The 13652-nt window shown below is 38.5% G+C and overlaps 1 protein-coding gene across 1 annotated transcript in view; it reads right to left on the bottom strand.

Moving 5' to 3' along the window:
• The window catches only part of CACNA1C (calcium voltage-gated channel subunit alpha1 C), a gene marked incomplete at both ends in the record, with an annotated part of 484825 nt that overhangs the window by 396059 nt on the left and 75114 nt on the right, over positions 1–13652 (bottom strand). The window contains one exon of the mRNA XM_080614946.1: positions 12252–12357. Within this exon, the coding sequence (XP_080471072.1) occupies positions 12252–12357 (106 nt within the window). The remainder of the gene's footprint in view (positions 1–12251; positions 12358–13652) is intronic.

Raw genomic sequence — 13652 nt, 5'->3', positions numbered from 1 at the left:
AGTAACAGTTCATTAAGGTAGCTTCCAGACCATTTCCAAGGTCAACAAAACACAAGGATCAGGGCAAAGCTTTTGGATAAGATAGCTAATAAGATTCTAGGATGCCCAAGGAGAAAAACTGAACCAGAGGAGGATTACTAACTGTCTGTGCTGTGCTAGTGACAATATTATTGAAAACTTTATCTACCTCCAATGTCCATGCTTCAAAGATGATGCTGATGAGCCCTTTCTGGAGAAAAATCGTAAGAATTGTTATCAGGAAATAGTGAAAATGGAGAAAAAGTTGTGGTCCTTGTTATAGGGACCCGTAAGCTATGACTTAAGCATAATCTATCAGAATTTGCATGGAGACAGGAAAGACATTTTCATTCTTGTTGTAAATTTTTATAGTAGTGGAAGAATGCATGGAGGAACGGGAAAAAAAACACAACACCAAAAAACAAACAAACGAACAAAAAAAAACCCCACCAAAAAAAACGACCCTCAAACATTCTATTTTCAGGTTGTATTACTCTTAGGCAGCTTTAAATTAGAATGAAGGTTGTTCTTACACATATGCTAATCCCATCTTCCTTCTTCTTGAGGGAGGAATTACTTCATGAATTTATATGACCAGTGGAAAACAAGACTAGACGCTTGAAATCATCACCTCCTACCTTACAATATCATTTGATCCATGGAGCTCGCCTACAACTTTAAGTTTGTGCTCACCTCTGGGTCCTGCTATAGTCTACTTCATTTGGTCTCTCCCTAGTCCCACAGGGTCAGACATACTTTCAAAAGGTCACAGGCCACTTTATTTTAAGCAGTTCAAAAAAACAAAACAAAACAGGAATCATTTTCAGCTCCCTATAGATTTTCATGCTTTCAAAAGGTCAAAGACTGCTGAGCCCAGTTTGTCTTCTGGGCTGGAACAGTAAAGGCACATCAGTTTCCGTAGCCAGAGGCACACAGAGCAACGTGGTTATCACTGTATTTAGCTGCTTTCAGCCCTCTGTCCACATGTGCAGATGCATCGATTAGAGGCAATTTTCAATACTCTCCTGATCAAAGCTTGAAACAGTCACCCATGGGAGAACAGTGAAAGGCCTTACCTGCTCTACCACTATTTCAAAAGCAGAACAGCCTCCTTTCCTGCACAGACTGTGAAATGGACCCGCTACCCATCCCAGTGAGACAGGAGGGAAGGTGCAAGGAAAAGGAGGAAGCACTCCTCCTACACACACAGCTGCTGCTGTGTCTACACACAGAGACAAGGGAGAAGCCTCCAGACTGGTGCCTGTTACCCTGAATGTCTGTGTCAGTATGAATGTGCACTTTTGTGGAAGGTGGGGAATGACAGGAACAAAGCCTACCTCTGACAATTACACATCCGCTATGAGCACCACACAAACATCCATAACTGTGGTCCCCAAAAAGGTCTCAGAAGTGGATCCTAGCATAGGTGGAACCACACTCTTAAGTTCTGCTTCACTGTATTAGTTGAACAGAGGCTTAAAAAAGTAAAATAAAACAAGAAACCCAAGACATACTGAATAACCAGTGATTCAAAAATCCTTCTTTGAAAATTATTATTGAGAAAATTAAAAAAGCATATAAGTTAAATAAGTTATCATGCAATGAAACCTTTCTTTGTACTTCACTGAAGAGCATCGGCATGCACACAGACTGGAAGCCATGTTAGTTTAGGTCTTGATGGTGGGTGATGGGGAGAATGAACCACAAAGAACAGACTGCTTTTAACACACACCTTCAGATTCATATTAGAGCCCAACAATGTTACCTGCCTACCATGGAAAATGACTTGAGTAACTAAGATAAACAGCGCAGAGAAGCACATGAGCATACAAGCTGTGATCTCTCTTCCTCTGACAGGGGGAATCAATACCTCTGTAGTATCCTTTTTCAATGCACTATTGAAATGTGAAAGCAAAGGTAAACATTGCCAAATGGAGCTGTCATCCAGGACCAAATTTATTTCAAGAGATAAGCAGAAAAAATTCTATAGTTGCATCAGCACTTACTTCTCTCAAATACTGCCTTGCACTTTCCCTAGACTAGCTCCTGTCCTTTAAACCTTTAAAATGCTACGTCCCTCATATAGCCATATCCTCTGTAAGGTGACTGCTATGCACATGCTCAAAACTTAGCAGAATTAGACCTTCTGAGACTTACAAATATATTTCATCATATATTTTTTTCCTCCTTTCTTCTTTCACTCCATGAGATTTCAGTACAGAAAAATCATCCAAAAGACTCAAACACATTCTCATATTTCATGGACTCTGAAAGGCTAAAACATTCAACTTTCCTTCATCTGCTTCTTCCTTTTCCCTCTATGAACTGTCAAGTACTTGCATGCAGCAGCCTGATGCTTCAAAAGAAAAACAAAGTAGCAGCAGTGCTGGTTTTATCATAGAGACAATGAAAACTGGAAACAAAATAGATTTGGACATTAATATTTATATCAAATATAAAAAAAGAGGCTGAAACTGGAATGTAATTTTTCAGTGTGTTATTAAATGGGTTAAACATTTAATTGAAGTAAAAGGAAATGCTGGAGCTTGAACAGTTATCATCAGGAAGTTATTTACGTCAGGATGAAAACATCACACCTCTGAGATGGATAAAAATTATAGAATTGTCAAATGAAAATTAAGATACGGTGAAAATGTTAAATAAGACAAGAGCTAAAAAAACAGCCAGTGACTTGACTCCTAGCTAAAACTTAGGTCAGGTTGAATAAGGGAAGAATAAATCATGATTAATGACTTATAAAAGTTAGGATACAAGTTGCACACACCACAGCGGCACATCCAGCTCAGCTATATACATGCAGATGCCAACTTTTATCTACAGTTCTCTCTACTTTGACATACAGCACTGATTTTATAGAAAACTCTAGACGGAAATATAGTACCTCTCAATTACCACAGTTGCACATGATTATTTGGTATTTGCACAAACAAATGCTTAGTTAGCTTCTTGGATTCAGGAGGCGCCCAAAGCATGTAATAGCATTGGGAAGCTGGAATCCTCTATTTTTTTCCTTTTGTTGCAAGGACAGCAGTGGCTTTAAAGAGCAGAGGCATCCAGTTTCCTCCTTCTACAGAAAAACAAACCTTAATAGTTAAATGCCCCAAAACCTGCCACTACGGCAATACAAATCTTACGTGTGTTTGAGATCTTCGTTTGTCATTGTTGTGATTTAGCTTAACAGCTAGAGGTGAATAGCAGCTGTTCATTCTCTTCAATGTTATTTCATCTTGCAGTCTTCCATCTCAGCCCACTACTCCTGAAGGTCATTGATGTGCCTCTTGTTCAGATTCAGACATTATCTTGGTGACCATGATGAGGAGAGGCTGTTTGTTTGTTTTTTAAATACAAGTTTAGACTGTTAAACAGTTATGCAACTAGATCTTTAAAAATCTTTTGTGACCACATGTTTGGCTGCATAATCTCATTTAAACAGGGATTCTTGTTTTAAAGTGACTCAAACAATAAGGCCACACAAGGATAACAGCATTGTGAGTGGTTTTCAATGGATAAAGATAATAATTACAATAAAATAACATGCAAGTTCTGCTTTTGTGTGGTTTTATGTTTGAGGGTATGCAATAGAACTAAAACATTTCAAAATGTCCACATGAAAAGCATTCACTATGCTTTAGATCAAAGAGTAATATGAAAAGATTAAGCACATTTATTGCTAACTAGAAAAACATTTCAACATACCAGATGAAGATAATCATATACAAAAGATGACTGCTTCAGTTCATAATATGAGCTACCTAAACATAAGTTTTACAAGAAACAGACAATAGCAAGCCAGCAGAAGAGGAAGAATTCCAGCACCTCAAACTCCATCACTGCAAGTTTGTCAGCACGGCCTGAAAAACAGTTGTGCACTTGAAAACACAGCTAGCCAAATATAGTGCATGGGGCTAAAGGTGTTGACACCACTGTTTGAGAGAATTTCAAGAAACTGCACTGCCAGCAACCACAGGACGGTAACAGTTTTCAAAGAGCAGGTATGCTCCTTTGGCCAGATGTTCTTGGGCATTAGAGCCCAAGGTCTACGTGGATAAAGTCACTATGAGCATCAAGACATCAATTCGCGTCATGCATGTATAAAACTTTACAGGTATACATCATCAAAGTGTCTAAACCAAACAAAATCTGCATTCCTTACTGTCCCACAGACCATCACATGTTACTAAGGTTGTAGTAAAACGTCAGAAAACCTCTGCAGTCCAGAAGTGGTCCAGCTCTCTTGCCTAGGCTTAGGTAAAAGAGAACTCACTAAGGATGTCCTAAGGAGAAAACCTGCTGTGCCAGCTTTCCAACAACTGCCAGAACTGCAGCATACTGTGGAGATGTTAATGCATTTTTCCTGCTGCTTACAAGAACTCTTTCCCTAACTGGTGAACTTCCACCATCATATTCTTAATAGAGAAATATCATTGACAAGTATAGGCTCTTCACAGTTACGGTACAAGAAAAGAGATTTTGTTCACAGGGTTGTAGACAAACTCCTTTATAAATTGTCCAGCATTTCCCAAAAGTGAAATTCGAGGATGGTCTTTGCTTGCTTTGAAGTACAGGCTGTCTGTCATTCAGCCAGGAGGACTGAAGAGCTGCTATGACATACAGACCTTCATGTTTCAGGAGATAAAAAACATGGGTGGAAAATCAGAATTGTCCTCCAGGGGAATAGCCAGTCAAAACTTTGACAAACATACAAAACATTCTTCCCTTTGGGAAATTCTGCCCCTTGGCAAGCAGTACATTCATTCTTTTATTTCCAAGGGAATTACGAAAAGTTGCTGGGTTTTTTCTAGTTTTCAGAAGTACAAGGAGTATTGCCTTTAGAGTCAATGATTTTGGAGATGTCAGCAAAGCCCAATGTTCCAATGATTGTCAATAGCATGCACTAAATTAGAGGATGCATTTGGGTGAAAGTCAAGTAAACCCCAGTGAAGTCAACGGGATGTAAAACCATCTACTGAATTTATAGATAGAGATTCATATTTCCCAACATCATTAAACTCATGAACAGAAGTCTAACATCCTAAAGATTTGCAGAGGGATAAGGATACTTGTACCAAAAAGACCCAGGAAAAGTACCTATCATTTTGGAAATTAGACTACAGTGAAAACAACAGTACTTAAAATCTCTTATTTGTCCTGCTTCCAAAGCTTTCCTATCTTTCCTGAACAAGATGAGAACTGAACATGAGGTTATAAACAAGAATAATTACCACCTGGAAAAAAAAAAGCTAACACACAATAAGTGAGTTAGAAAGCTTACACATAAAGAAAGGGAAAATGGTAATCAGAGCTGTCTAAAGAAATGGGACAAATGGCTTCATGTTTGGACTAAGTCAATAAATGAGCTGTCAATCAGAACTAAAACATACAGTTAAAATTTCAAAAATGACTTACACAGAAACATACAACCTGCAAATTTCAAGTTGCTGTTTCCATGGATTTGGATTAGTTTGTATAACTGATTTTTTTTTACTTACACTTACGGTCCTACTTACACAAAACTTAGGCCTACTGTAAGCAAATAGGGATATCCATTTCTGCTACCAATCTTGTAGCTGTCTACAGAGAAAGGTCCTTTCTCTGCAACTCCTCTAAACCAGGACAGCCCTTTTCAAATAGTTGAATTTTGCCTCAAAGGCACATCATTCACTTTCAAATCCTATCTGAAACCTACTTCTTCTCCGTGGTCTGTATCTCTTTATCCTCTTCTCTTTATTACATTATATACTGCATAACGTAAATGTACATGATAACATTACAGCATTATTTATAATTTATTCTTTAATTCAAAAAGCCTATTATGCCATTTTGCAGTATCTCACTGATTCAGTGAAGCACTATAACACATTTTAATATGGAAGATAATGGAGGTGAAACTCTAGCACTATTTCTGTTAAAGCTACCCAGTATTTTCCATTAAGAAACTGTTTTCAGCTCTTTTTAATTGTGACTTTACCTGTTAATCCTACAGTTTCCCAGGCTGGTTTCTGTTTCAGGCTGAGTATTTGTGAACTATTTCAGACAAAACAGTTTAACACCATCCATTGATTTATCCTAGTTTAAAAAATATATCTCAACTCTTTTTCTTAGTGATCATACTATTTGCAACAAGGCCATATATCTGCCAAATTAATGGCCTTTGTGTCAGCGCTGTATCCTTTGCCTTGTCTACCCATTTAAGTTTAGCCAGATTGGCTTTTTAAAACCTCCATCTGCACAGGCTCCACAGAGACTTGCTAAGACTTAACACCCAAACTGTCATTACAAATACTAATCAGGCATCTTACAGCTTCTGCAAAACAAAATGTATGTGTCACATCCACAGAGGCTAGCAAGGGCTACCAAAACTTTAAAGGACCTATGTAATAGCTGTTCTCAGCTGGTCTGAATAAAGCTGGAATAAAGCAAATGAATTTTCAGCTGGGCTGCTCTCAGTATTTCTACCACTGGTATACAGACATTTGGATGGACACTACTGATTTCAAAACCCAAAGGGATAAAAAACCAGGGGCAGGCTCAGACTGGGAGACCCATGTGTTGAGAAGGGAGCTGAAAAATAACAAGCAGCTGGAAAGAGCATGATGATTTTGGGTGCTACTTGGTTACAGAGACCAGGTCTAGGAGCAGAAAGGAATTTAAGACCAGAATTAACAATACAAGTGGTCAGGGAGCCAAACCTGAGCAAGGATAGCACTGAGATCAAAAGACAAAACAGGCGAGTAACACATGAAACCACCATGGAGGATAGAAAAGGGAAACCAAAAGCAAGAGGTCTGATAGAAACTGGACTGGAAAGAGAAAAATTACTTGGCAAAGCAAAGATAATAAATTTTATAAAGCAACAAAAATGAGGACACACAGACATAAGAGATCTCAGAGGAGATCAAGAGATGGTCAACAACAACAAGCACAGACTGGGTGAGGACACTGGGACCACTGGTATAAAGAGAAGCAGAAAGCTGGGATTTGACTGGGACATCTCACCATGACAGCAGTGACCAATCCACTTTACAGGTCGGAAAACTGAGACAGCAATTTACCCAAGGCCACACTGTTTGTCAGCAGCAGAACCAGCAGACAACCTGAATGTTGTATTCTCAAACATGAAGCTTATTCTTCCACATTGTGCTTCACTATTGCCAAAGATGCGGAGTATCAGCCTCTCCATGCCAGAGGCAGGGCTTCCGAGGACTTTAGAAAATGTTGAGCCTAAATTCCACGCTTTCCATTAGCATCACACAGGTCAGAGATTCACAATCTTTCTGGAGGAAGTCCTCAAGGATTGTTTGGAACAACCTCCTTTCTTCTTCTCCTCATCCTGATCCCAGTCCCTTTCCAGCCTCTTCAGCTCCTCTCTTCCATCTTCTGTCCCTTACTTCCCACTTTTCAAATTCTGTAATCTCCCCCAGCTGTAGCAGTGCTGGCACAAGGCCCAAGCTAATAAACCTATCAGAGCTTATTAGCTTGGTATCTCCTCTATCCTACCCTGCACCTCACCTCTGATGTTGACATATCTCATTACTGTATTCACTTACTAGTTGGGAACTATCACGTAAGAGGATGACAGCAATGACACAAGAGAACCAAAAGCTTTTGTGCAGTATTATTCCTTATCCTTGTCCAGAAAAGCCATCCCTGTTTTTCCTGATCTCCTCATGACCACTCTGCTCTCTAACACTTTTCTGACTTTGCACAACTAAAAATGAGAGACTGTTCAATATGCTGACTCCAGAATTCTCTGACATAAAAAATGCTGAAGTTTGTTACGCCAGTATCTAGCAAGATAGTAGATAAAGCCACATTCACACCTATTGTGTCAGTCTGTTGCAAATGCAGAAAGATTAAACACACTTTATTCTTTTTTACAAAGGAATCACCTGCTCAACTGGATGCTACCATAATCACCAGTTACCAAAGCAGCCATACCTTCCTGAAAGGCAAGCCCCCTTTTCATAGACAGGCATTCCCACGAACAGTCTGGCACAAGCACAAACAAGCAAGCAGAAATCCCATTTTTCCTTTCACAGGGTCCTATTTGAGGTTTAACAAATTAGTCTGAAGGTGACATCCCTTTATAAGCTCACATATAAACACAAGGGATCTTTTTTTAAATTTAGCCAGTATGAAACAGGATTTCCTTCCTGCAATAAGGACAAGGGAGGGAAAGCAGAGCTATCAAAACAACACAAGGAACCTTCTCCTGCTATTTATCTAAAGCATAAACAATCAAGTTGCCTTCCACAGAACGTGTTGTAAACCTTGGTCTTAACCTCATTATGTTATCGCCATGCTGTGACATTACCCAGGCTTGTGCCATTTGCAATTGCCAGTAAAGTGACAGAAGCATTTTCCTCTCAGCTTCCTATCTTAGGCGGTCCATAGTTTTATTCCTAAATGTACGTTATCTCTGTTCCAATGCATAATTGCAGGGATAACAAGCAGAAAGCCTCTGTATCAGTTACAGCCTCTCATGCAGGCTAACTTTAATTCCCTTCAAACTAGCTCCAGTTTTCCTGACAGCATCAAGAGAATACGTTACTGGTTTTTGCACGAGCTTTACTTGTAAATTTAAGCAAAGTTTCAGCAGAGTTCATTCTTACAAAAACATTTTTGCACCTACTACAACTCTCATTCACTTGTGAGAGTTCAATAGTTTTCCAGTGAACACATTGCACAAGTGAAACATAGAAACTGCTGAAGTAATTTCAAGCATGTCATGACTACATTATATTGTTCTGGCATTTTTCTTATAGCCAGTGTCAAAGACATTGCAGTGAGCATAAAAATATGAAATCTGAGGGTTACTGTAAATGTGCATTTGAAAAATTAAAGTGCTTCACAGTCCAAGTTACCATCCCTAGACTTGATAAAAATGGCTTAAGGATTTACAGGAAGTATTATTATTATAGGAAACCAAATTGCAATGAACCATACAGAACATTTGTGTGCTATTTGGCCTAAACTTGTAGTACATGACAGCTAATCACAATTCCTTGCTAACACAAAAAGGAATGAATTTATTGGACTTTTCTGTATTTATTTCCAGTACTTATACTAATTACTATTGCATCATATCAAATAGATCTGGCACCTAAAGACAAGGCTGATTAAAATGGAGATATGACTGCAGGTTCCTGGTTTTGTACAGGTAAATGAGACATGTGTCTCTTGAAGACTTCTGTAGAAGGCATAAACAATAAATAAGCCCTATATGACCAGCAGCTGATCACATCTGTGAAATTAAACTATTTATCAAAACCTTATTCAGCTATCATTTTCTGCTTTTACAGAGAGAAGGAAAGAAGCAACTCCCACGATTCAGAACCCCTTTCTCTTCTCTCACCACCCTCTACTCCATTATCCTGTTAAAAACAAGCCACTGACTTTTTACCTCAGCCTGCAAAGAAAACATTGTTTGAAAAGTTATGATGAAACCTTAGAGAAGGAATACTCAGACCCTAAGGGAAAAGTGGCAGCTTATTGGAAAACTGTTGTGTCACTTTCAGACCTTGTAAAACAGTTACTATCCATCATGTTTTCTGCAGATAGTTCTTTCATGTCTCAGAAAGTTAAGGATGGCTCAGGAAACATAGAATGTGAGAGGTTCTGTGGTAGCTTTACCCCTAAAAGGACTAAACTGCAAATGGAAATGAATCAAGAGTTACACAAGTGAAAATTTCTTCTGGACAGATAGGAAGATTCTGTATGCATTTTGCCAGACTCAGACTTTCGCACTGTGCATGAATCTGTGCATGCTATTAACCTATGTGCACACATTGAAGACATATCCTCCTTTCCTCTTTCAGCTTTTAGAGGTTTAGGACTCATGGCTGCAAAATAAATCTGACTGCAAAACACATGCTTACAGGTAGGAAAAAAAAAAAAAGTGAAAAACAAGTGAGTATAACAAGAAGTGAGTACAACAACAACTCTTCTGCAGTTCCTACCATCTGGAATAACTTCCCTTTAACTCTATGCTTCATCTACGCTTTCATCCCATTCCAAAACACAACTAACACATTTTTTCACCCTTATTTCACCCATTTGCCTCCCCTTCCCCTCCTTATTGCTCAGTACTTTACTCACTCATCCCAATACACAACTCTTCACAATTCTATGAAAAGTTTCAGAATGCAGCATATGACATACGCAAAAAGCTGTTTCCAAACAGCAGTATATATATGCCAAGATATATGTACATCAGCCTGAGAAAGCAAACAAAACCACAAGTCTCACAAAACAACCACAACAAGGGACTAACGATACCACAGAACCAAAGGCTACTGGGCAGTTGGAGGTCCAGGGTTTCCTCTGTAGTATAGAGTCTTAATTCCACTAGTGTAACCCCCTCATGGAATACTAAGTATCTCATTTTCCATTTTTAATTACTTTTTTCATTAAGACCCAAAGAACAATGTGTAGTCAAGCAGACTCTCCATTTACTTTCTTCTCCCCCCTCTTTCTCTAAAACTGCTATTTAGATAAATTAACAATGCCTCCTCACCTTCATTGCTATAACATTTCTAAACTTTCCTCAGATGATGATTCTTGCTTGGCTTGGCTTTTTAAACTCCTACTCACAAATAACATGAGTGTTTCGGTAGACTGACCAAATGATTCAAAAATGCCTTGGAAAACAGATGCAGAATAGAAATTCAGCTCACAGAAGTGCATATATTTTCTGACAGAAGAACAGTTTCAATAAACCTCATTCAATTAAGAATATACTCCCAACCTAGTATAAGCCAGCAGTCTCCTCACTGAAGTAAGACAAATACCCCCACAAAATTAAACTCAAGACAAATTAAGGAGTTCTCTAAACTTCCACTCTGCTCCGCTTGCAACCTTGGAAGTCAGAATGTGCAATAAATATACTGTCTTTTATCGCCAGAGAATCAATTGAATTGAATGTTTTTTTAAAAGATACTCATTTTGAAAGGTGCCATACTGAATTGCCTTAAATATACACACCACGATTCATCACTGGTAATCACTAAGTCAAGCTAACAAAAAGATAGCAGCAAAAGAGAAATAAGACAAGATCACAAATCCTGTCAATAGAAAGAATAGTTAAAAGTTAACAATCACTTATCTCCTCCTGCTGCTATTTTTAAACTGCTTTAAGGAGTTACAGAGGAAAACCATTAAACTTCAATCTTTTATTCCCTTTTTTTTAACACAGAAGTACTGTTCCAGCAAAGTCCTAAAGTTTGCAATTTGTTTTGTGTAAGTCCAAGAGATATTTAATCAAGTGACTGACTTCCAAGAACAGCATGGATCATTTTAATTACAACGTCCGTCAGCTACCCCAATTATCCCTACTTTGGAAGTATGGCTTTTGTTTTCCTCCTCTGTTGCTCTGAAATTTCTTATGTCTCAGTAAATTTTAACCAGGAAGGAGTATCCCAACTCTTAAACTCTGGGAGCAAGTTTTCATCCTGATCCAACCAGACAAGTCGGAGATTTGTTCACATATTTGAGAGAAAGAAAGATGTTTTTTGCTAATTCAATGAATTGTGTTCCAGAGCTGGTCTATGCTGTGTCTGTACTGAACAGAATTTTTTGCTATGACTTCATGCTAAGCCAAAAGTAAACACTCTTGCCTTTTTATATAGACAGTCCTATCCCAAAGTACCAACATTGGCATCAGTGGTGACGGAGGAAAAGCTATTTTCCTCAACAACAGGGAAGAAAAGAAAATCCCAAATAAACAAAAAAACCCCAAAATCCACAAACAGTGTCCAACCACACACATCTCTACAATGCAAGAATTAATGTATTTCCTTAGAAATTAGGCATCAAGCTGTGCTCTCTAGTATCACCTGAGACAAGGACAGGATCAATTTCACAATGGCACTTTAAGACAAAACCCATCATATAATCCATGATTAAAAGTTTTCTTCCGCAAATACCTGCAGTTTAAAACTTACCAAGCACTTTTGCAGAACGCAGAAAGTTGTTAACCAAAATCACATCACATACGGCACCCGCACAATTTTTGGAACATTCTTTTCTAAAGCCAGCTCAACTGAAGCAGATGCTAACATAGAAGAGGAGACACAGCACTCCAATCCAATTTTTACTTTATTGCATTCTCACCTTTGGTAGGTACATTTATGTTCCCTATCTTCAACAGTCTCTCTGGTCAGTTCTTAAAAGGACTTTCAAAATAGTAAAACTAAACACCATTAAGGACTTACCAGATTGGAATTGGTGGCATTGGAATCATCTTCTGGAAAGGGGATATAGATAGCTAAGGCCACACAATTGGCAAAAATAGTCAGTAAAATAATTATTTCAAATGGTCTGAGGAATGGAGTTAAGGAAATGTTCCAAAATGTGCACACACAAATAAAAAAGAAAAAAAAATTTATAAGAATTCTGTTTAAAGAAAACATTCCAAGCCCCTTATATTCTGAAAAGAAACATATGCCTTTTTAAGTGCTTTTAGGAGCTCCCAGCCAAGAATCTTCCTAATATGTCAAAAGCAGTGTAGGCCAGTCGCGTGCCAGAGTAAACACAGATTTCTTAAAAGTTTTTTCTTCCTTTATTTATTTAGATTGCATTTTCCCCATTTTCCTTCAAGTGTGGCTGTACTATTTTTAATAGCAGAAGCCTGTTCTAGAAGGACTGTCATCTTTCGTCTTACAATTAGCTTCCCTCGGTCTTTTCCATCTGCATTTACAAACCCTGAAACAATTTTAGCCAAAGTTTTGGGTGGTTTTTTTGGTGTTGTATTTCTCTCCTCCCCCCCTACCTTCGCCTTTCCCAGTCTATCTCAAAGTTACATGCCAAGGCCCAAGAAATACATGCATACATTCAGTTAGAAGACATTTAAATGATGATAAGGTTTGTTGAGGCAAAAGAAAAAAGTTTTGTCCAATATGTGCTTATACTGCACATTGCCATGTATGCTTGTTTTGCTTAAGAATTATTTTAGGCAGTATTTCTTTTTAATTTGGATTTCCTTTAGTATTCATAGGGAAAACAAATGTGCTTACACATTATATTAGGTGCAACAGGAAGCTACGAGTTCTTATGACAGAGAAAATAGCACCAATTCCAGGGCATTTCAGATCAGCATCAACTTTGTTAGAGAAAACACCACATGGATGTTCAACAAGCAAATCCTGCTCGGCCTTGATGCTCCACTGACTGTCCATTGGGATCAAAAGACATTTTCCTACTGACCAATTTGCTGGCACTGTATTTCATCTACTTTTGTGGACCTCTTAAACTTAAATGCTGTGAAGTGCCTCCAAACTCAGACTAGGGACCAGATTTACAGCCTGTCTACATTTACTTGCCTGCAAGAATATCCTGGAAGCTAGCTCTGGGAAAACTCACCAGTACTCTGGAGGGGAATTAAAAGCAGGACAAGGACAGGGAGAATGCCAAGCATAACCTGTGCCACAGAGTGCATTTGAGCATGAATTTATATACCATGGGACTGGCTTTGCAGCATTGCCAAATGTCAACACAGCATGTATGATTCTGGTCAGCACACTACTGTTCTCAGCAGGTTTTAGCAGGAAAGAACTGGAGATTGGGATGTGCAGCAGCATGAACTGCAAGATACACACAAATCCCAGGCATCCGGA

Source organism: Psittacula echo, assembly GCF_963264785.1.
Source record: "Psittacula echo genome assembly, chromosome: 1".
NCBI lineage: Eukaryota > Metazoa > Chordata > Aves > Psittaciformes > Psittacidae > Psittacula > Psittacula echo.
The sequence above is the reverse complement of the archived record's forward strand: the minus strand, read 5'-3'. Positions and strand labels throughout refer to the sequence as shown.